At 36.1% G+C, this 26,390-nt stretch overlaps 1 protein-coding gene across 1 annotated transcript; it reads right to left on the bottom strand.

Annotated features, from left to right (window-relative positions):
• Nucleotides 1-53: 53 nt before the first annotated feature.
• On the bottom strand, nt 54-26,291 carry LOC142976752 (uncharacterized). Its single transcript, XM_076120288.1, has 8 exons — nt 26,179-26,291; nt 25,415-25,466; nt 6,524-6,582; nt 5,191-5,347; nt 4,658-4,838; nt 3,238-3,394; nt 2,446-2,597; nt 54-2,121 (listed from the first exon to the last, which is right to left on the bottom strand). The coding sequence occupies exons 1-8, from the start codon at nt 26,243-26,245 to the stop codon at nt 2,113-2,115; spliced, it is 834 nt and encodes a 277-aa protein (XP_075976403.1). The 5' UTR covers nt 26,246-26,291; the 3' UTR covers nt 54-2,112.
• Between the last annotated feature and the right edge of the window lie 99 nt (nt 26,292-26,390).

A 26,390-nucleotide genomic window follows, 5' to 3' on the forward strand; every position in this document is an offset into this window, starting at 1 on the left:
AAAAAGGAGGAATTCTGCTGACAAAGTGGGGGTTTAAAAATAAAACGCATGAATATTTTACTTCACTTTATTGCACCTATGGAAGTACACTTCGTTGAATATTCGTTGCTCGGGTCAAGACGCGACCCACGAGTTAGTTTACATTAATTACGAAAGTCAAATGACTCACTTGGCATAATATTGGACATCGAAAGTCATACTGACTTAAAACTATGGATCAAATACTTTAGAATAGAGAACGAATCCTTCTTATCCTACATCTACGTCAAGAGAGCATCGAGACTACAGAATGTATATTATACATAATAACAATTACCTTTACAATATCATGTCGATCGACACAACATGTTAGTTTAGTACAAAAACCTACCCAATCGTTTGTTTAAAAAAAGGAACTCGTTATATCTAAGTACATATTCTTACGTTAATCTTCGTATACTTTAAAAGCCTCCAAAAACGTTTCAAATTAAAAGAAAAATGTACAAAAAAAATGTACTTAAAAATCACAATTTTGTACAACATGCGCTTACAACGCAACGGATTGTCTAGTCAAAGCTGTGGAATCAGAGGCTTCAACTTAATAGAAAAAAGTATTCATATTTTGGAAGTCGAATTAATATTCTAACAAAGAACATTCGTTTATAAAATCGACAATTTACTTGTGAATGATTCGAAAACAACAGTTTGTTAATATGATATGAACTAGTGAAGTACTACAGCTAACCAGTTTACCTATAATACGTTAACAATAAGTTACAAAAGTGAGCTGAGTATTTGATATTACAAAGATATGACATACAGATCGGACGAATAACTTTATTACGTACATTCTACAAGGATCTGACGACAGTTGAATACAAATAAACACTGAATTAATATAGGAATTATCATTAACAATATCAAACATTCCTGTGGAAATCGTTCATCATTATTATCAAAGGAATGTACATTTTGAAGAAAACACTTGACATTTTAGCACCTCCCTATTGTTAAAGTTGTAAAAAGCATTACTTAAAAACAACTTGTGCGTCGTTTAGAAATATGTTAACGCTAAAACGGACCTTATACGCTAGTTAATAGAAAACAAAACAGGATAATCACAACAAGGAGTAGAGAACAGCGGAAGACGAGAAGGAAGTAAGAGTCCATGGGACAAGTAACAAGTTATTAACGAAAGTTATTATTCAATAATGAACTTAGTACCGTTTAATGGCGACGATGTAGACATTATTTTATTCGTGTTTTAAACCAACACATTTTTATTATCCTTTTTTCATATTTTGAGATATTACACAGAACAATATGCAGTGTTAGTGCTACTAAAATGAGAAAATAGCAAACCGTGGCAAGACTAAAAGAAACTTTGATTATTTATTAGTAAATTATATGTCTAATGTCTTTTATAATTTTCTTGTTTTATTTCAGTGTTCGGAATACATATTTTTATCATGTTATTAGGTACATAAATGCATGTTTCTACTAGAGTGATGACAAGAAAAGCCATTTTATTGTACTTTAAAATTATAGTATTAAATTCGTAAATGAATCCAGAGTACTTAAAACGTAAATCTTTAGGATTGTTTCGTGAAACTAAATATGATTAACTTGTAAATAATAAATTGTACATTCGGAATGATAGTTAACATAAAACAGGGGGCATTTTAAACTGATATTAGTCTAAATGTCATATTGTATTTGTAAGTCGAGATTACAAAACAGTTTTAGTGATTTTCGTATGGATATTGAGTTATTGAGCCACTTTACTATAGGATATTGTAGCCTAATCTCATAGGAATACTATTATTTATTTCATGATGTTCAAATTACTAATCTCATTAGCCAAAATAGGAATAGCCTCTATTCTTAAATTCTGAGCTTGTAACTTTTTGTTTTAGCCGTTTCAATTCTACAAATACAATATGACCAAATCATTATTGAAAGATATAAAATGTTTAAATTAGATATTATTTGATGCAAGTCTTGAGTTAAACAGTTTTAAGTAATTATAGTGATGATATGAGCAGTGTGTTGCCCCCAGTAGTCGTGTTGACGATACGTCGCAATTGACTTCGCTCCAGTGGACGGCTGTGTTGTGTTGTGGCGCCCGATACTTTACATCACCTGTAAAGTCATTCATGTTTTAAGATACAATATTCTGACACGTATAAAAAAGAAAAGTACAATCAAATTAGTAAGTTTTTATCTTCGTAGAGTATAGTCACAAGGAACATGAGAAAAAAGGTCACTTCTAGTCTATTCTATATATTTTTTCCTGTCTTTTTTTTTTTAAATTGATTGTCTGAAACAATCAAGGAAATCCTCTCAAGTCCTCTTCACTCATGAAAGTTCAGCCTATATTTTACCTCTGTTCCCGTCTCAGAGTTACAGTAACATGATTTTGATTAGAAAAATTTGGCTATAGTTAACGTGATGTGTGTGAGTTACCTGCAGTATCTGGCTAGCCTCGAAGGCAGTGCCCGGCAGCAGCACGATGGGCGCGGCCACTCGGCCCGCCTCCACGCACACCATGTTGGGGAACTCGTCGTCGCCGAAGTCTGGGATCTCTTTGGCGTACTCCGCCCATGGGTTCCAGATCACTGCGGATAGACAATGAACATGTGTATTTGACAAGATTCATGCCAAGAGACAAAGTGTATCTATACTAATATTATAAAGCTGAAGAGTTTGTTTGTTTGTTTGATTGTTTGTTTGTTTGTTTGTTTGTTTGTTTGAACGCGCTAATCTCAGGAACTACTGATCCGATTTGAAAAATTCTTTCAGTGTTAGATAGTTCATTTATCGAGGAAGGTTATAGGCTACATATCATTACGCTACTACCAATAGGAGCAGAGTACCAGGGAAAAATGTTACAAAAACGGGGAAAATTTTGACCCATTCTCTCTTCGGTGACGCAAGCGAAGTTGCGCGGGTCAGCTAGTCTCATATAAAAGGTCAGTAGTCATCAGTAGTATCGGTCAGAAGTCTTTTCAAACAAACTTAGGTGAACTGGAAAATGTAGACACAGAAGCACTAGGGCTGTTCCTTCAATCCCTGCCAGCTGTCGGCAAAAGCAAAGCCAAGTGGATTTCTTTACTCACTCTTTCCTACCACACTATTACTGCTTAGGATGAGAAGAATTTAGTTTCCAACCCCCTATTACGTGCGGTCCGCAATATTGACATAACCGCGAAGTCGCTACTCCCCTAAGATACTATGAGTGAAATAAGATGTATTTACCGGTGTCAGGGAAGTTGTACTTCTGTATCCTCATCTTGCGTCCGCTGACGACGTTGGTGATGATGTGCTCCTGCATGGTGTTCTGATAGATGCGGTCCGTCCACTCGTTGATCGTCACCACCTCGCGCGTCTCTTGGTACACCGTGCCTTCCCGCGTCTAACAACACAGATTCGGTAAATATTATCGTAAATGACGGGCGGTTTAAAAAATAAGTGGGACTAAATCTCTTAACACAAAAAAAAATTCAAAATAGGTTGTCAATAAAAATATACTCATAGGCCCTTCTCCCATTACGATACTTGTAGGGTACGATACTCGAGTATAATACTAGTTGGATACATGTTCGCTACCCGATGCTCGCATATTATGCAACTTAAAAGTTACTAAATTCATCATTTGTGCAAACTCGTTTTTTGTAGACTGACGTTATGTCGAGCGACTCCAGTGACGATGAAGCTCTTGCAGTTTTTTTTGTTGTATAGAAATAGAAGACGTCAACGCAAGAGTAGAAAATACTGGATTCATCCATATATTGAAAGAAACATAAATTGTAGAGTTTTTGTAGCCGCACAAGAACTACAACACGATGATAAGAAATTTTTATCTTTTTACCGAATGTCTAAAGAGTCCTACTTGCATCTTGAGCCGTTTTCAATCTATACATATTATTATAGGTAATAAAATCGTAGGAAAGTCAAAACTGTAGATTGCATATTTTTTTATATTTTATCTCTTGGTTGACAGTCCTAAGCCTGTGTAAAGTATGAAGGTAAATCAAGGGATATTTTTGTTTACATTTATACAGTAACAAATAATGTATAAACTATAAAGCAGTTCTCAATTTCTCACAGTTTCTATAGCACCTAGGAGCTGTGAGGAACTGAGGAACTATCTATATTATCAAATGTTAGATTCTGTCAAACTTGAAACGTGGTGGAACTATATAGTTCCGCGAACATGTTTCCTGAACATAGTTCCAATTAGGAAATGAATGATTCCATGTTCAATCGGCTCCCGAACATGTTAAGCGCATGTCTACGCGAGACGCGACGCACAAGCGACCAACACGGCGGGTATCGCGAGACTAGTCGCGAACGCGTAGAATACCAGTATCGTAAAGTGAGAGTCTCCATACAAATGTATGTGAGATACTTCGTGGCGACTAGTCTCCGAGACTAGAGTTGCGCGGGCGTATCGTAATGGGAGAAGGGCTTTAAACAACAAGCAATTACGACCTATCTTTCTTAATCTAAACTTGTTCTGTAAATAATTCAACAAGACTTTGGAAAAACAGTCTTAGTAAAACCTCGTCTAGAATACCCGAGTTATTACTTTTTCTATACTATATTTACGGCACCATGTCCGGTTACGAGGGAGGTCCAATCAGCCACCAAAACATTTGCTACATATGTATTGTACCTTATCAATGAACATGCAGCCATGCATGCCGGTGATCTGGCAGCGGCGCACGTCGGGCACCTTGAAGTAGGTGTGCAGCAACATCTGGCAGCTGAACGTGAGCTCCTTGCTGGGGTTGTACACGCCGATGTTGAAGTGCAGCTCCTTCTCGCGCAGGATCAGCCTGTACGTCAGTCTGAACCTGGTGGGAAAGTACACTCATTAGACATTATTTAGGAGGACCTGACCTCCAAAGGAAGGTGGAATAGAAGTATATCGAGGTGTATTTAGAGGTAATTTTCAACATTGTTTTATTTCCACAAATCTAGAAGTTTTTCTATTCTCATCATTGAAGTCAAAACCTTAACTAGGTACCTAACCTATGAAATGTCTGGAAAATCTCTCTAACCAATGCAAATAAGAAACATTGGTTAGATATATTTTCAAAACATCATCAAATCGGCTCAATTCATCATCGAACAAAGTTATCCAAGTAAAGAAAAATTGAATCTAAAACAATATAATCTAGTATTATATAAATATATTATACTGACTGGAAGTGCCACATGGAGCGCGTGAAGTCATCGTCCATGAGGCTGAAGACGGCCTCGACGTCGCCGCTGGGCAGCCGCTCGGGCATCTTCTCCACGTGCCAGCGCGCTATCCGCGCGAACCCGTGCTGCGGACCGAACGCCCATTGTCCGAATTGAGCTGGAAGTTATAAAATAACACATAAGCAATTATACAAAAAGGTAGAGTATCTAGAAAACTAATGTCAGTGGCCTAACTACAATCTACATGATCCAGGAAAGAGCTAAAAACGTTACACTCATTTTAGGTTTAAGAATAGCAAGCAGTCGATGTTTCTTCAAAAATTCTCTAAGTTTCGAGGCTCTCTGACCAGGGATCATGTTATCGTAAGAAAAGGTATTTTCAGTTATACAGCTTGATAGATCTAAACAGAAAATTCATAAATACAGTGATATTAGTTTCTCTACTCATCGAAGCTTCGTATAACTTCGTACGATTCTCATTTATGAGTACGATCAAAAACAGATGGCAAAATCAGAGCTATAAGTTTACTACATCTAATCTATAGCCATAAAGCCGTTTATTACCGGTGCAATCAATGTACCAACATGACAATTTACTTAATGTATTTGATGAGTGCTTTCACAATCATATGATAAGATACATTTGAATTACGTAACACTTGCTAGTACGAGACGCATTCAAACAAGATGTAGGCATATTTACGTTAGCCTCAATGGATATGAATTAATGCGCATATTTTAAGGCAACAACAAACTTGTTGAAAATAAAAATATGATTTCGATTTATACTTACTTGTAAGTATAAATCGAAATCATATTTTTATTTTCATTTATACAAATAAGTAGGTATATATTGACACTTATATAGAAGAAGTGTGCAGAGTATCATGAAAAGAGCTGGTAAATAAACCCCAGAAAACCATTTAACATAGAAAATGATCTTATTTATTGTCCTTAATGATGCACTATCTATACTTATATATAATTAAAATAAATATAATTACTTTAATTTCTTCATTATCTCGCGTTTTAATTGAAAGACTGATTAATTAATAAAACACTTTAGTAGCACCTGATAAACGGACTAAAATAAGCACTATATGCTTTCTTAAATGTGTTGATTCGATAACATCTTATAATTTAATAACGTACCTGCCTCTTTTCAAATTGAAACACCTTATATTAAATACAAAGCAATATACACTAACGAGATAAAATCAGCAACATTAACAGCTCCTTGTGTGACTACTAAACGTTATAATATAAAGAATGTTAAAGGAACCATAAAATATAAGATTGTCATCGTGAAATGTAAGTGAAACATAAAACTTACGGAACACAAATGGTATCCCTCCTCGTATCGCCCTCTTGCCATCGAATACTGCTTGTTTACTGCAAACAACAAAATACATTGTTAACAACCATGAAAATTTACGGTAATTATGAAGCTTGATTAACCGATCTTGGTAAAACAGTGCCCTTAGGTTATATACAAAGGATCTCCAACACATTGGATTACCAAACCCCGCCGTTATGTGTGACCGAGACATTCATCTCAGAATATATACAGATATTTCAGGGATGATGGACAACATTTCTTGAGCCTCCCTCGTCTTCGCTGCTGTTCGTCGGAACCCATTTTAAATTATACGAGTATATTATATTCGAATACAATTATTTGTTAATAAAACTTAACCAAATCGTCTGTTCATACTTAATTATTAATGTATCGGCTGCTTATTAATACGTTCTCGATCAATTATGCGAAATGCTGTCCAACTAACGAGAGCTTTCGTAAGAAACAACTGACGAGTGACGTAACAATACAAACTGAATGAATAAAAACTTGACATGATGCATCTGTTACGTTATTTTTCTACCACCTATAATTGCAACTGTAATTATCTTACGTTTAATTCGATTAACATTGTGTTAAACAAGACAAATTACTGGGAAGTGGGAATGTAATGTTTCGCTCACTGTTTGAAAGTTCAACATAGAAAAAATACATTCCGATACCTTGTCAACAATTCGCGGAAATGTTAAAGTAATAAATTCCTAATTGTTCTATCCGAACACGATTACAATAAGACATTGCTAGACTGGCGTATAAAAATGAAAAAGATATCTTCTGCTACGAAATTAACTATAAACCAGTTAACAAGTAGAAATTTTACAAGTGTCGGTTATTGTATTCCGACGAAATGGTGGAAAAATAACAGCGATGAACAAAGGGGTAACTTCCAACTTCATAATTGCTAATGAAAATATTTGTACTACGTTATTATTGCAAAACATTCAAAGGGCTCTTTTGACTATCTTCCGTGAATCGAAGCTTTGTGCTTTAAAATGTTCAACCAATTTAATAACGATATTTATCGAGCGGCGAGCAGTTCTGACTCGTCATTTATATTATTCGGTTCACTAATGTATTCAATGTACTAAGTCATGCTTTAAATCGAAATAGGTATGTGGTAACAGTGTAATAGTATGCATAAATAATGTTCGGTACACGTTTCTCGCGTCGGAGGCGCACTCACAATACGTACATATTACTCATATGCATTAGACGGAACCGCAACAGTTTAGCTGACCGCATGCACCACCAGCATTACTCCTTCAGCTCACGTTTGAAACATGATCAATTTTAGCGGTTGCATTCCAGCGACGCCGGGGGACGATGCAAAAAGCACCCTTATATTATAAATGCATCAGTGGACAGGTCGGACGCGACAAAAACGGAGCTCGAGCAAGCCACGTATAAATTATTTATGCCATTTTTAGCATTTCGGAGTTTGTGAAGCGAGTGGACGCCGCATGATGACCACGACGGGAGGACGGCTCGTCATCGACCAAGACGCGTCGGGAATTTACTCTTTCAGTCGTACAACTATACACAAATGCCGTTTTATTTATATACCATTAAAAAATACATACGCCATTCTTTTGAACCTCGTTAAAATTTGTTTTAATTTGTTGAATATGTAAATCATTAGAAAACTTTAGAATTTCATCATCTTTTGTTCCGTCTCAAAAACTGTCGCTGACAAGATTTATTACAGTAAGTAATGGACTCTCAATTGTGAAAATCCTGTAGACTAAAACAAATAAGCGAAATTCAAGCGGAAATCAGATCTATGGAGAAAACGATTCGTGGAATTTAATGCATAAATCAAAACTCCCACGTTAGCATAGAACGGGTGCATGTATTTCACACGGATTATCTGCAGACTACGGTTTACATCGGGTTCTAAGTGTTCCAGTGAACCGCATTAATATTTATGCAGGAGTCTATTTTGTACTCGCAGTATCTTTGTATGAAACGAACGAATTCTGGTAAACAGTAGATAAATAAGACGTCAAAGAGTATGGTAATGAACACACAAATATTAATGAAAGCCACGATAGTAATGTCAGCACCACCTTTTTACGCACCGCCATATTTATTCGTTTTAAGTTTACGCATGCAGACCGGTGCACCGTTAACACTCATCCGACTACTAGATACCGCCGTTTATTACCCTACAATGTCTTAACGATAATTGCGTTTTGACATTGATAATACCCACCGGTAAACGACTCCGTTGATTAAACTGGATCCCGATCAAATAATAAAACGTAATCGAGCGGATAAACGCTCGGAATACGGATGACCGCTTTAATTTAAAATATTTTAATAACTAGTCTCCACTTCGAAATGGCAATTCAATAGTAGGTTTTCCACGAAACAGCAAAGGGACTAGATAAAGTTTTAATTAGAGATTCCGGATGAAATTCCTCCATGAGTCGTCGGGAGCCGATACATTCCCGCTTCGGCACCAGCCGAGTTTTTACCACTACGCAAACTCGTTCCATCCCGCCATTCTCGTCAAGATAAATAGCGACAATAAATATACCATCGAAGCCAATTGCTTTCTCTCTATAACCGTTACAATAAAATTTCCCAAATTCGTGATTTTTGAACTAATTAAAGGCTCAGTATTTATAACGACCGTCATAAATCCACCCTCTCGCGCATCAAAGTTCGTATTCTTAAGCACTTTTCGCACACAAATAACAAATGAGCCAGATCTCTTTTGTCACTAATGATTTTATTAGACAAAAGGGCGTTCGAAATAAAATGAGCCGTTAATGGAACAATAGAAGTAGAAAAACTCAAGTAACAAAAGTTTTGCTAACATGTGGTTAATGATGACACAAAGCAAAGAATCTTTTATTTACGCAGAAAGCAAACGACAATGGCATCGTTGTGTTTCTGATAGACTTCATCAAAGATTTTGCGCCTCTACCTATCTCTAAAATCAATTGGTAGTTTTTGTAACGAAAATTAATGTTAATCATGTTAGTATTGGGACGCGCTCACGCGGCCGCCTAGCTGATCACAATATTGTGCAAAAACAGTATGACCCGCGACAGTTTCTCGCGGCTAGCTCTCATACTCATTGTTCTCGTTCGACTTTCATGTGACTATTGATCATAGAAGCACGTCACGTTTCTCAACATTGTTGCGGTGCGGGCGTGTTCTAGCGGCATGAGCGCACACACCCCTGCACCGCCTGCACCGGCCGACGAGCGCCACGGGCTACACGCCAGTACACGTACCATCACCGTACCGCACACGGGACACGCCGGCATGCAGGACTATCACATTGTAATTAACGAAACGAGCATTTTTAAGTACCGCATCAGACCTGTTGTCCAAGAATGGAATATCATTAATATTACTTCTACGCTCACGTGTATTGCACTTGTGCATCAGCCCCGAGGGTGAGGACGTGAAATAATTGAACTAATTTAAAAAACAAAGCAGCCTTCAATAAAAATGTAAAATGGACCGGTTCCTTTTCATTACTTAGTCCGAGATGCCACGTAAAAAGAACAATATGAAGCATTCAACTAGAGTGAAAAAATATTGATAAGAAAAGCCACAAAGTAGCTGCAAAGTTAGAGGTGGATATGTTTGAATACACACCCTTCCTCATAGTTAATGAATCCTCTAATTATTTTAACTAGCGAACTTGTGAAAAAAGTGGCGTTGTTATCACAAAAAGCGTAGTAGAACCTATTTGAAGCGCTACCGAGTTAATGACTCGGAGCGTGTTACTTTGACATATTAAGAGAAGACAGTAAACTGGTTTGGAGAAAAAACTGTGGATAAAGGCTGAAGCTCCCTGCATCAACAAATTAAAGGTCGCATAAACGATGCGACACTATAGGACGCAATTAGATCTTTTTAGGAGTAGCGATCCCACAGCCGGCCGGGTATATCATTATCTACTGCAAATAACCGTCAGGAAAAAAACTCATAAAAGCAATATGACATTAAAGTGCGCTTCATTTTGCTAGAGCCACTCGCTAGTTGCTACTGTATAATAAATAGTATTTAATCCCCCAGGTACCACGACAAAACACTAAAATTAACTTCTATTATAATAATGTCTGTCATACGAGCATAACCCATAATTAATCAGTCCTATGTATATTAAAAGCATGTAAAGGTGGTGATTAGTAATTTAAAAAATATATCATGTAATGTGGATATCAAAGGAATCATAATGATTAGTCTAACTTTAGACTTACTAGTGTCAACTTAGGGCAATTACGTTGTTATAATAATATGCTAAATACATAGATAATGCATTATCAAACCCATGGATAATGCATGGGGTATTAACTTCTAAATACTTAGTTACCGTAACTGGCCAAGTAATATAACATGACACACTTTTCAGCTGTTGAAATAATTAGATAGATCTTATAGAAACAGATCAGAGGAGCCCAATCCCACTGGAAATTACAATTGTCCATTGATACAACCATAAAATAACTGAACCGACCAATCGTATCCATTTATTATGCTCCTATAATACGGAAATCAATGACAAGTAATATTTGAAGGCCACATAAGATATAAGAGCCATATTTTCGTTTGGTAGCAGGCTGCAATAGTGGGCAAGGTACAGTGTCAGCACTTTACATCGCCAACGCGTTGTACAAACTGGATGTTGTGCGTAAACGAGCCGTTTATTCTCACTTTAGACGTCGGGATTAATGTTATCTCGGGTCAGATTACGTCACCTATACTTAAAGCCTTTCCAAGACATTCAATTTCAACTATTTCCTCGACATAGAGCTTGTAAGTGGCGTTTATTTACACTTCATACAATAGAGATTGATTTAGCAGTCTAAAATTTATCTCAAAGAAGTTCAAGTGACAAAACATTTTTGACATGAATATAATCGGAAAATCTAGAGTAAAGCGAAAAGTTAGTAGAAGAATACGACAAAATTAAACTTAAATAACTTGGTTTTAATCATCTCTTGTATCAGTTGTACCTATAGCTTTGGCCAATGCCAATTTCGCCAACATTTCTGAGTTTCCAATCAACAAAAATCTCCAGCAAGTAACATAAAGATCCCTTACAAATTTTCCACGGGCGTGATATGAAGATCGTGTTATATCACAGGTGGTGGCGATAACCTTGTGCGGACAGACCAGGGCCGCTGAATGAAAGTGTGTGCCGACACTGCCGAGTGCCGGAACACGCGTAGGTGCCGGAGGCTGTCAAGCGGACGTACTCACCACGTGCCTCTGTACTCTGTACCTTTGTTACTATTCAATCTCATGCTCACTTTAATAGCAGTAGCGAGTGTCAAGACAAACTTGAACCCACAGCCTCATCATTTCTTTTACAAGTGACAGTAAAACAACACCAACTTCAGCAGTCATAAGTGCGTACAACCTAGAAGGCTTTACTTTCGACGTTTTACATATATTTTCAATGCCTAACAAATTTCAATAGCTTGCCGTTAACTAGTGTCAATAAAGCATAGATCTTGAACACTTCGGACTGGTGATGGTTTTTAAACTAAGTGATTCAGACAGATCTCTGTTGGTAATCAGATAACAAAACAATCCTACGCTTGCAAACAACGAACACAATTAAATATTGTATTTTATGAAAGTCATAATCGCTTGTCCGGTAATAATTGAATCATAAATACTACCACAGGTGAAGATCGGCCCTTTAATTTACAGGATCTTAATCAATAAAATATACATCCATTTAGTTGGGCGGTTTCAATATAAACTTCTGTAAACCAACTTTCAATTTGACATCGGTAAAATTTAATAAAAGTAATATCTACTATGCTATGGAAAGACTACTACTACACGGCTACATCGTGGTATGTAGTATGATACAAATAACGTGTCTCTCTCAATGAGATATTTACTTGTCGATATTAAAAGACTTTATTTAAACTCAAATATTATGCAGATAAAAAATTGCGCTTATTTTTTCCAGTCAACGACTGGACAGGGTAATCCCAAGAAATACCACGAGTAATGACAAAATTACAAAAAATATGAGTACATTAATATGTTATTAATATAGTCTTCTCATTATACATTAATTACGCGTAAGCTCAATATATTTAGTTAATATTATGGACAAAACGAGCACTGATTGATAGCCGTGCGTCACGCTTCCTCGTTCCCTATAAGAACAGTTACATGAATAAAACCTAATTACATAAAGCTTCCAACATATTGGCAACTCAATTATGATTGATTGATCAGCATCGAGCTGAGTTATACAAGTTGTACCTAGATATTCATACCGTGACCACAGTCAATGCAATTCGGCTGAATCGTTAGAAAATGAAAGGTAATTTTTAATGTTCTGAAAACTTTTAAATGTTTTTCGTAATTGAAAATTGCATAAATGATGGAAATTGTTGCTTAAACTCTACAATAACGATGGACTTTTTAATTTCGCAATAACAGATAACATAATTGAACGTAATAAATAGTTTCTACGTATCTGATTCTTCTATAAAAAAAAAACCGTATATATCTATCTCTACCGAAGTCAGAATATTATATTACGTGAAGCAAAATTAGAGGAAAGACATGACAACCAAAATATTTGATGAATAAATTATAATCCATTTTTGCTACAAAGTCTCATCAAAACAAGTAGTCAGCAGCAGTAACTCTTTACACTTGGACGAACGGCCACATATAATTTGTTATACAAGTTTTAAGTTGCGATTACAATCAATTATGTTGTATGACCTTAACTTTAAATTAACAATTCAATGATTGCCGAGTATATCTGGAAAACGGAACTCGTAATAATTTAACATGTTCTATGTGTCTTACAATAGGTATAACAATGTTACATAAAAATCGTAATTATCTTTTAGTTTTAAGGTCTCATCTCGCTGGTAAATACAAGTACCTAAATGTTAAGTAATAAAATCACAGGAACTTTATGATTAGTGCTTTATAAATTAAAGTTGTGTACTCGGTCCTTACTTAATTTTAAATCAAACTTTTTAAACGAATTCGTAATCATAAACTAAAGAGATGGGAACATTTAAGCAAACACTTTCATACATAAACACTTCAACAGTCTATAGATTTCTGAATGATAAAGGTTAACGTAAAACTAGAAGCTCAGGCCGTTCAACACAAGTGCAATTTAATTTATAGGTCCTATAATTAAGTGAAATTTTACTACCGACTTTATTACGTTAAGACCGGAACACAATCAATAAAATTAAAAGCAAATCTACCATAAAAGCACCTGTTAAGCTGTTCCCATTACAGTAATCAATGAAGGTACGATTTTACGGCACATTGTGTACAATAAATTGTATTAATTGTAACGTTTTTAGAAGTACAGATTTACGTTGTCTGTTAATTGACATAACGTGTTGTTACAAAGCCGGGCAGATACAAACATTGAGACAAGAACTAAGTGGTCTTGCAACAAAACTCCTTTTAGTCCGACGACAGGGGTCAGTGCGGCTGTAAATAGCGCCAGCAGATGCTCCGGACAGCCGATTAATAAGACGGGGACTCCGCCCCGGGCTGCGGTGGCGACTTAACAGCGCCAATTTAACAACCACCCCGTAGATAAGCCGCTTACCCGAATCTCAGAGACAAACACAGCGGACACAGATAATGTGAGAATGCTAATTTGTGCGCTGATAAACGTGAACATACAGTGGAGGCCCTGGCACAGTTTTAATTTTACCGAAGGGATGTTCAACTCTACATTCCTGTTCTACTTAACAGCGACGATTATCCTGTTTCTTTTAACTAAAAGGTATATCTAGTGCTTACGTAGATGAGTCTTTATCGTGACCACATTAAGTTTAATGGTACTAAACTAGAATTATAATGTAGAGCCATTTTGAAATTATAATAAAGTTCATAAAATTATCAACACATCTGTTGCTTTTATTTCATATGCCCATTCAGGTGCCTATAATAATGTTATTATAATAATTGTGGACGATATTACGGATTCAATAACATGTGTTCAACACGAAAAACAAAAAGTAACAAGGTTTCATCGCACATTGACATAAATTATGTTCGCGTCATAGCATCTTGCAAATTGGACCTCAATGCTAGTGTAGCATGCGAGAAAAACAATTAGTAGTTCTATCAGATAATCTTAATTCATGATAAAACATACAAGGTGCAGTGCTGACACATTCGGTAACAAAAAACAATATTTGAGAGCGAGCGCCAAATTTCGGTGACCATATTTAGCCGGATCCCGAACTAAATATCGCGTCACGATCATTATCAGCTGTTACAAGTGTCTGTTAGTCAATAGATCATACGCGATGCGACCATGTAAGGCCGCACGGGACATATTCTGATGATGTCATGCGCTGAGCTACAGACACCGGTAACTAAGGCCCCGTACCGACGGCCGTTCAACTACTATTCGGTGTGAAAAAAATAGACGCGATTAGTCTCTTCCATTACTTTTGAAAGACCTCTGACGTTGGTTAATTTGAAAACTTATGTAACCGTTGAATCAATGTAATCTTTTTGCCAAAGCGTAAGATAAAGAAGCCATGAGAAAACGTTAAGTACCTGTCAATGTGTACCTAAAATTTGCATCTAAAAGATCAAGGGAGAGGGTCAATGAAAGCAGTTGTATACTACGGCTCGATTCAAATGAGCAATTTCCCACAGTTCGGGACAGAGTAACTACTAGCAGCATAAAACTCACTCCAGTTTCTTTTGGATCAAGTTTTGAAGCCGTCTTCAAAGTTTAGTTGAACTTTCAATTCGCTCGGCAACTTGTCGACAGTTGAGCATAAGTTATGCAACTACTTGTGTTTCAATGAGCTAGTAAAACATCTCAAGGGTCAAATATATTTTCTGCTCAATATATCAACAAAATTGCCGAAATTTAGTTTCCCTATCAGTGTCAGTTTTCAATAGAATATGAGAGTCTCGTGTAACTACATTCCTAAACTTAGGAACATAATAACACACCAAAACAAAATCAGACAGAGCCATCATGAACAAACGAAAATTGTGATCACCACGCGATGTACGCGTAGGACGATAATAAGATAAGTAATGTTAGACACACGAATAGAGCTACACAAAATAATTTCTTTCATTTCATACTATGAGATAAGCGTTTAAATTTACCGTTTTTAACTACATTACCTCAGTAGAGGCGGCGTTACTCCTTTATAATAAATAATCATTCTTTGGAAATTCCTACTTATAATTTGTTTCGAATGCAAAGGTCAAGTTTATGACGTTCAGAAGAATTCACGTCAAACTGTAAAGATGTCTTAATTGTGATAAATCACCTTCATAAACGTTAATTACAAGTGTTGTCAGATACTCGCATAGAGTCGCAGTGGGATATAAATCATGTCCGAGTTAGCAAACCTGCAGGATAATTGTACTAAATCATAGACTAAGCAATCAGACAATGAATATTGTAGGTGGGTGTTGGTTGTATTACTAAATTACATATCGGTCCTCTAAATCTGGCGAGGTGAAAATGACTAGTGCGGTTCGATCCACTAATATTTCACCACAGCTGTTTAACTCGTGGAACAATCGATGTCTTGCTTGGATGTCATCGGAGAAGGCACAAAAAAGCGCAACATGTGTACACAGCCGACGGTAATGGAGCAAGCACGTGCAGTGGACAGTCTTTGTGACGCTTCTAGTTTATTAATGACAACAAAACTAAGCGACTAGAACACATTTTGAAGATAGTGAAAAAATACATCTAAGACACGTTCCAATATCAGTAGAATGTATGTAAGCCGGGAATAGGTATAATTAGTGTTAGTCGACACCCCGAGCGTTCAAATCAAGATTTATCAAGTGAGGCGAAGGCGGGAGATAATGTGACGGTTGCGGAGCGGACCTGACTATTCAGCGGAGTCAATGGCGTGTGACCGACGACGGCGGTTCTAGAGAGGTCGTCGGGCGCTGGCCGTTGGGTGACGCTGACATTCTTTACCCACGTCTTATTCCTTTTATTTTTTTGAAATATAAGATCATTCAGTTGTTAAGCACGTCGTGTCGCGAGCCGCTACCGGTACTGCCGATTAGAAAACTCAACCGACATCGATCTCGTTACAGTCAAACTAAACAACACCATTGCATTTTACCTCGGAAACGTGAAACCGGAGAAAATAATTGCGAGCATCATCAATTTCCACCTAATGGAGCGATAAACCCGTCTCAGCCATCGTTGATCCGTGAAGCTGAGCATAAAATAAAGCTTGCACTCATTGACGCGCGTCGACGACGATCGATGGGGTAATCTCGCGGTCATCCCATCCCGGCTTTGTCTGTGCATCGGGAGCGGCATAAAATTATCTGGGCATTAGCGGGCCGGGGAGCGAGCGGGGTGTCCGGGGACCATTTGTCATCGGCGGTGTGCAGGGGGCCGCGGCGGGAGGGGGGCGGGAAGAAAGTGGCGGCGACTCGGGGCGGCTGCAGACGCGACCACAAAAACAAGACGCGGAGAGCAGGGGCGGGCCTCGCAGCCACCGCGCGCTGCCACTGCCACCCGCAGGGATGTGCGCGCTACTTTATGTCACGCCTGTGTTATGTACTACATCATGTCTCTACACTCACTTCACAACTTATGCCGCCATATACAACATTATTCATGTAATATAAGGACAGAGCATACGCCGTAATCTGATGTACTTTTTATAAATTATCTCGTTACATGATGTTCTTCATCAACTTTATCTCTTAAAAAATCATGCGGCATGTTTTTTTTATCTGTCGGTCTCATATATTATAATTTCATCACCAATAATCAAAACCATCGAGGTAAACAAGACCCTCGGGTTGTATGGCTACATCTTTAAATGGAGATTAATCGAAAAGTGTTAAACAACTTTGAACCTACATTTTTATCATACTTTATGTATGATATGTATTTAATTGTAATCTCAATTAAAAAACTAAACGTAATAAACAAATGTTTTCATTGTCATTCTTAAGTCTATGAGTCTATGCTTATTTTGAAGATATTCTGAAACTATAGACTATATAGGCTCTCATTAATAAATCCGGGAAGTTCTTCTCAAAAAGCTGTCGAGTCCATGCGATCCATGACCGGCTGCCTACCAAAATTGGGATCGGTCGAAAAATCCCGCAGTCATAAAAGGGTCAAGCGGTTACGTCACGTCGGCTCAGCGACGGAGGCGCAAAAACACCAAGAGTACAAACTATATTGGATATTAGAACAGAAGGCGCGTGCCGACAACTTTTTGTCGGTGACCAGGGATCCCTTGGACATCGCTTATTTAATTTACTGAATACCACGCCTCGGACAAATTAAAATCTGGTTGAATCGAAGGTTTTCATATTGAAGAAAAGATTGAGTCACAAAAACATCTCATAAATATAATTTACCGACACGATGAGATGAAGGCAAATAGCAGAAAAAACCACATTAATACATTGAAAACTATAATTTAGCGCTTATAAGCGGAAATCCCAAGCACCTTGCCATTCAAATTTTAAACTTAGCTCATACTATTGTCTTTTGCAATCAAAACGTAATACCTCCTAATTGCTCTACCAAAAACCACCGACTCAATGTAATAGTCTTAGGACTAGACACGAGACAGTGAAACACATCATTACATATTTAGAATAGAATATAGAAATAATGTCAGTTTAGTGTGTATAATTCAGACGTGGTGCATTAATTAGATATTTTGCGATTGGTTCTACTTGGTAAATACTGACAGCGGTGTTGACTGTAAATTAATGTAGAGTTGGCGAGTTTGGCGTTTATGGTAACAAATAAGGCTCGATACACCTACGTACGGGTCTCTAAATTGTACTGTTGGCTATCCCTTCAGGGCACCACAGCGTTATAAATCAGAACTTTGTTCCCATGGATTTGATGACTCACTGAGTAGAACTGAACTCAAGCTTAGCTTACTAGCCAGTTGCATTTACTGTAACGATAGGTACCAAAAAAGGTTACATTACTCCTTTAAAAAAGCTGTGAAATTTTAATGAACTCTAACCATCAGCTGGCATTAATAATTACGAATAAAATTGTAAATTTCCGTTCACTTCCACTGTAGCACTAACTTTACACCAATAACGATCTCATTAACCGTTAATATGGAGGTTTTAGTCAATGTAACGAATCAATTTGCCAGTAATGATACGCCAGCACCATTTGCTGCCAGTACAGTGGCTACTCATATTTAGGGCGTACACACATCACTCTAGGTGGTGTACTGTAACGCAAAATTTTCCAAAAAATATCTCTACCTTCACGCCAGAAACTTATGAAACTTACATTTTATTATTTGTATTTGATTAATATAGTGTTATTAAGGACTTGATATGACTCTAACTCGACCGTGAGGAGAGTATAACTAATAAAATCACCATATCATTTACATCGTTATCTGTAAAGCAACTTAACTTACAGATAAATTTATTATTTTAAAGCAGGACAAAATATAAATAAAATAATGTTTAAATAAAAGCCCTCAGGCAATTAGGGATACAATCTTTACTGTCTCTTATTTCAGGGAAGGAAAAGTAAGAAAGAAATATCGCCAGAATTCCACGCCACAATAATGTGTTCTGCCTTTACGTACATGGCACATAGAATCATTAGCAGCACTCGGTCGTTTGTTAGAGCCATTCGCGGTCCAGAGACGGGTTTTTGTCTCTACGCCAAATTGCATCCGCACAATACGTGTTGTCAGTAAATTGATTTCGAATTAATTGCGCTAAGAACACACAAGTGTTACTTGTACAACGGTAATCATGATCAACGAGAATGTTACTAAGATGAGCTTTTTTATAAGTACGCTACATGACGCAATATCAGTTAGACGCGGAAGAAATTTTAAGTACCGAATAGGTTTTGACAACTTAAATGTCGGATTAAAGCTGCTATTAAAAAGCAATCAGACTAATTAAAAAATGTTTAAAATATATTATTATCTTGAACAATATACCTCCTCGTGCTGAGAATTATTTTGATATCATAAATATGCCGTAATTCATTTTTTACTATCAGTGGGTGAGCTAATGAAATTACACTGGAGTATACATTGGTCACTCAATGTAACATAGAATTTTGTAAGGACGAAGATATAAAATTCTTAAATTGTTTTTGTTTGATCATGCGCATGTGCATTAAGCAATTATAAAAGTAATTGTAACTTATATTTTATGGAAAAAACTGAGCACATTTCACCTTTTATACGGACGAGTTGTTTTATAAACTAAAGCCATAAAAGTGCATAACAAATGTACACGTACAAGAAGTTAAAAACACTTAAACAACTTTTAATACATTATTAATTACCGTTTTATTTAAACTGGCAATTAGTGTTTATTTATAAATTTCAATAACTTCATTTAGAACTCAAAGTCGATGCATTTTATATTAATGTAAGTTGGTTGCCAATTAGTATCGTTTTGCACCTACTTTTTTCAGTCAATTAATTTTATAAAAATACACGAGGAAAACTGACAAATCGCTTCATTCAAACGGTCGGCTAATTAAAGTTTTTTCACTTCGTGTCACTCTTATAGATGGAACTTGTATATAAACGCTTTATAAATAACTTTATATGGTAAAGACTAGTTAAAACTTATCACAATAGATGCGTCGAAAATTGTAACAGATAGTCTTACGATTCAATAGAATATATTAATCAATTTGGTGATCACGAAAAGCTAGCTTGGCATATTATTCTAGCGTTCACCGTTCCGTTAATAAAATAATATTCTACGGTGGGACGGATGATTTCTACTTCTTAAAGCAACCGTTTAAGAGGATAAGTACCCAACCAGACATTTTCAGGCTAGTTATTATTTACAATAATAAATTATAAATGCTTACGGGACCGACACGGTTTGACGTGGTCCATGGTTTATCAGGCAAGTAGACCGATTTCCCAAGTATTATTCTTTGCAACATCTCATTCTAAGAACGTGTGATATTATAAAAACAATTCAATGAAGTAAATATCATAAATCGACGGTAATAAGCGTTGACTACTCAGGTGAAGCTGTAGATAGCAACTAATAGCACTTATAATCAATGTATGTATGTACATTTGTAATACGCAGAAGATAGACCGCTATTGTATTCAATTAACTAACGGATATGGAAGAATCGCATTGTCTTATCGATACATCGATAAAGATGACTTAATGAATTTCCGATTGCTGTAATGCCTGTAATCATCGTTATTCCGAGAGCTTTTGACTTCAATGAGCTCATAATGATGTTCAACAAAACAGACCTTGGAACACTATACCTTTAGCTAATTACGAATAGTATTAGATTATCCAAGGTAATTTCGTTTTAATACTATTGCTAATCTTAAGTAATATACTGAACGCGGAAGTTTATTTAGATATTGAAAAAGTTGAGTGGATATTGCATAAAGTTTTTTTAAGATTTTACTTACATTCTTTTGATAATCTTGCCAATGCATTTGTAAATAGTTGCGTTCACATAATCCATACTAATATTATAAATGCGAAAGTAACTCTGTCTGTCTGTCTGTCTGTCTGTCTGTCTGTCTGTCTGTCTGCTACTCAATCACGTCTAAACTACTGAACCAATTTGCATGAAATTTGGCATGGAGATATTTTGATACCCGAGAAAGGACATAGGCTACTTTTTACCCCGGGAAAATGACGCATTTCCCGGGAAAATTCAGAAAATTCAACGAAGTCGCGAAATATCAATATTATAATGACACTAGCTGACCCGCGCAACTTCGCTTGCGTCATATAAGAGAGAATGGGTCAGAATTTTCCATATTTTTGTAACACTTTTTACTGTTACCTACTCTGCTCCTATTGGTCGTAGCGTGATGATATAAGATATGCTTTTTTTCACGAAAAATATTCTCAAAATTATTTATATCTCGAAAATTATTTATATATAACGAAGTCGCGCTAAGGCATATCCGCCATTAAAACAGTTGCCATGGCAACGGAATTTTGTTAATTCAATGTCATTATAATATTTATTTTTCGCGACTTCGTTGAATTTTCTGAATTTTCCCGGGAAATGCGTCATTTTCCCGGGGTAAAAAGTAGCCTATGTCCTTTCTCGGGTATCAAAATATCTCCATACCAAATTTCATGCAAATTGGTTCAGTAGTTTAGACGTGATTGAGTAGCAGACAGACAGACAGACAGACAGACAGACAGACAGAGTTACTTTCGCATTTATAATATTAGTATGGATTGAATTAACAAAATTCCGTTGCCATGGCAACTGTTTTAATCGCGGATATGCCTTAGCGCGACTTCGTTATACTAAGAGATATAAATAATTTTGAGAATATTTTTCGTGAAATAAAAGCATACTTTATATCATCACGCTACGACCAATAGGAGCAGAGTACCTAACAGTAAAAAGTGTTACAAAAACATGGAAAATTCTGACCCATTCGCTCTTATGTGACGCAAGCGAAGTTGCGCTGGTCAGCTAGTAGCACCATAATTCGTAGCCTGATGTTCCAGCAACGAGAGAGTTAAGTTATCTTTAGTTAAAAATACCACAAAAACTTGAGAGAAAATTACAAGCATAAGCCGCAAACAATGAATAATATTTTAAACGTTGTACAATTCATCACTTTAAAGAACATCAGTCAGTTGATGATCAATTCGGCTATTTTTGTGCAGTAGTCAGTACCTAACTAGGTAGTTGCCGAGCCAAAATCCCCACTAATCGAGCATGTCTCATTAACGGAGCGTCGGAAGCTCTCGTTTGGACGCAGATACTTCACAGACGGCTTTTTTTAATCTTCTCCCCGACTTGTAAAGCCTTTAATTGTCCTTTGACCGAAAACCTTTCATCAAGTGTAAATCGCTATCGGTAAAATAAAGGACTTTGAGTAGGAAATTGTAATGAGAGAATGAATGCAGTTACTATGGATGGTGTAAACGGGCAAAAGGTGAATAGAATTAGAGAAGAGCTATTAAAAAAGAGCTCTGTTAAAGCAACACACAAAACACCTTTAATCACTTTTTGTTTAATTTTCGCGGAGTTTTTGGCTTGTCAGAATCGTAGTGCGTAGTAACTATAAATAAAATATGTATTCTATAAGAAGTAGTAATCATTCACAAAAAACTACTTTGCTAAAACCGTAATTATATAGCAGAATACAGAAATAGCCTTGTTATTTCAAGTAGTTTAATCTGGTCTAATTGCTCAATCGACTCTGCGTCAATATTTTCCTAACTGGATTGAACTGTAATACTAGGTTATCGTACTAATGGAGTAATTAAGAAAATAAAGGTTATAGTGTCATCGAAAGGGTTAGAATATATGAATGAACTCGTATATAACGTAAACATTTTCCCAAGTAGTAATCCTTTCTACTATTATTTATTTACACTCGAACGCAAAAATTGTACAGCCTTAAGAATGCATATTTGTTGCTCTTAGTACCGATTTGGACGATCTTTTGCCACCATTTTTTTTTTTTTTAATAACCCATGTCTGTCCCACTGCAGGGCAAGGGTCTCCTCCCAAACGGAGGGGAGGGGTTAGGCCTTTTTGCCACCATAAGTTTAAAATCTAGTTTACTTTACTTTGTAATTTCTTTTCCTAAAAATTTGTTTTAAGCGGTATAGTTAGGGGCTTGGTTAATATAACATAATCATTATACTAGTACATCGGAGAGCACATAAAAGTCACTCCTGGTTGTTGTCTATTAAGATAACAGTCGTTACGCCAAGTCAAAGGCGTTTTGGGCGGCTTGAACAACTTTGACACTACGTTGACCACTAAACATACGATAAAATAAATTTAAACTAAGTAGTAATGAAACATATAAGGTTATTAGACAGTCGCATCTCATCAAGTCCATTATCCAGACGTCATTGAGCTGCACATCTTCATGGGCGCACTATTGTCTCGATCTAACCTTACTCGTTCCGAAAGTGTCTGCTTTGTTCCATGTACTAGGATTTAAATACACGAGATTTAAACCGGATAAGTTAGCGCTGGTCGTTCACTTGATTACCGTTGGGATAAAATGTTAAATTTGTATGAGGATTACTCCCGATGCTCCCGGAAGGAATGATATTTAAAAACAATACGAGATGAATCCCACGCATTTTGAACCCGGGTTTAAGAAATGATAGTTTGGCTAGTTTTAGTAAATTCGATCGATTAGGATTATATTAGAAATATAGAAATATTTTTGTGAGTAATTTTATTATAACTCTCCTGTATCATCTCAAGATGATAAGATTGATTTAAAATTCGACTTATGACGGTAAAATTAAGCGTAAAAAGTTTTCATAAAGGAACGTTTTTAGAGCAACCTATTTGAGAAATCATCGTATACAAAAATTATAACACTGCATAAGCCACTTAATATTAATAATGTTACAACTTAATCACGGCGACGACAGAGCACTCTAGATGTGTAATTAAAAGATGAACTTGAAGCGATCCTCACGATTTAGGAAGCCACGTATTTCACTCCAGGAAACAACTAATGTTTCGTGAAGATTGTGCTCTGTTCCGTCTCTTTACAGTCAACTAAACTACTGAGTTTCATGAGATTTAACGTACGGCAACTTGCGGGGTAAGAGCCGTGACTTTTCACGGAATAACAAATCAGTACAGCTAAAGGCGCTTGAAACTTAGAAAATATTTAAGATCTAGGCATCACTATAGTGGCTGCTATTTAGCGCGTTTTATTCACACAAAGTAAAACTACGTCAAATTTCATAGGCCTTTCAAGGAAGCATATTTTAAAAGTTCTCTAGTCTAACTTCACGGTCCACGTGTTTGTATGTCCAGAATTCTTAGCAGCACCGCCCACAAATATATTTGAATCGCTTCAAGCGTATTTTGATGATTACGTCGGGTGTAGGAGACGAAGCGTGTCAAATCCTGAGATACGGCCGCACTGCCGAAACCTCGTACAACTTTGTAACAACATTTCGGAGCCAAATGCTTGTAAAGTGATACGTTGATGGATAAATTGTAACATTTGGTGAACACTTTTTTGTGTTTTATTCGCGTGATATTGGACAAATGGGGATTGGACGCTTTTGTAAATGTTTTTATAGGAACAGTTATCGGAATGTAAGCTTTTCTGCCGGCGGAACAGTGTCGTGTATGTGTTTTGGATTGTATTTACTTAGATTTAATTAGAGTTTTTCTACTAGGTAGGTACCTATGTAAGAATTTTACGATTAAATGGTTTACAATTTTTTTTCATGACGTAAATAATGAGCGGGCATTTTTTTTGTATTTTATCAATAACTAGTTAACATTATCATTATTTCGTGAGTTGCATCATTTTTACGTACGATGGCAATCACAGATAAGTGATGATGATAACAATATGGCGAATGTATCTTACGAAAAATGCGCAACAAACAACATTGTAACTATTTACCCACAAGAATCAGAACTATGAGAAATAACAGTTTAGTGTAGTAACAATGGTTGTTTACTACTTCAATTGTTATTTAATTTCAATGTGAATATATCATGTCTTAATCAGGAAGCATTAAAGTTGTGAGTTATGAGTACTTCAGTCAGCATCCAGAGAACATTAATGCTAATACAAATGGCATATGTAATTAATGCAAATTTAATTGCACACACAAAGCAGTAATTACATAGTGTCAAAGATGAATTAATCAGCCAATGGTAATTACCAGTTACAGAGTTTCAAATGTAACTCATAAAATTATGTATTACGGATTATTCTTAACTTTATTTCAGGTTTTTTGTCTCACGGTTTATTTTTTGTGTCTACTTCATAGTAACTTTTGGAAAATCTATTGTAATGGAAAAATATGTTTGTTTATTACAATGTTAATGTGATGTTAAAGTTTTACAATAATGTTGACATTTTAATATGATAATTTTCTTACCTTACAAATAACTGTTCTTGATTGTTCACCCTCCATGATACTACCGTAGCACCTTTAACAAAAATAAATTGTTAAACACAAACTTTTTAGGTACTTCTTGTCAAGATGTCATAACTGCCTAATTAGTTATTACAGAAATACAAAATTAATTTTGTTTATGTCAATCAAACTGAAATAACTTTACATGTTATGGCAAATAATATTTTGGAAAATAAGATTTTTTGTTTATTTAGTATTAGAATTATATAAATTTGGATAATTGATAATGGAAAGTAAGACTAATCTGGCTTAGATGTGCATCCTCATTTCCTAATGTATTAGCTAAATTACTGCTAAAGTATGACTTATGATTATTTTTTGTGAGTACATCAAATACCAACCTACAATTTAAAAGCAAGTATCTACAGTTTACTTCCTACAATCCAATAGCCAAGGTCAGAGCCGCCGCAGACAACTTTATTCTATTCACAGTGAAAAAACTAGTTACCTATCAACTAAACAACACAAACTACACTACACACTTGTAATACAAGTAATTCACTATTACACGACTTAATGCTCGAGTTTAATTATTATATCTATTATTGAAATTTGAAATTAAAACATTATTTTTATAAGTTGCGCGCGTCCAATTTCAAAAATAAATAAAGAAGTTAAGGTTAGGCTGCCGCAACATTGTAGCTCTCTGTTAACACGTATAAACATATTATTTAAATTGCAGTATATTATAGTCAACATAGAAAAATTATTAAAACATTACTTACCGAAAAGATTTACGGTACAAGTTGTATTGTTGCCTCTGTCGAGAACGACAACACTCGTCGCTGCCATTTTCCGTTTGACAGCGAAGCCAACTGACAAAAAGCGCTGATGACAGTGTTACCACCCTTGTATAACTAGCATTATCTACCATTTCTAAAAAACTACTACGCATTTTTTATGTCAGGTACCCGTCAGCTCATGACAAAACCGATAT

The sequence above is a fragment of the Anticarsia gemmatalis genome, chromosome 1, assembly GCF_050436995.1.
Source record: "Anticarsia gemmatalis isolate Benzon Research Colony breed Stoneville strain chromosome 1, ilAntGemm2 primary, whole genome shotgun sequence".
NCBI classification, from domain to species: Eukaryota; Metazoa; Arthropoda; class Insecta; order Lepidoptera; family Erebidae; genus Anticarsia; species Anticarsia gemmatalis.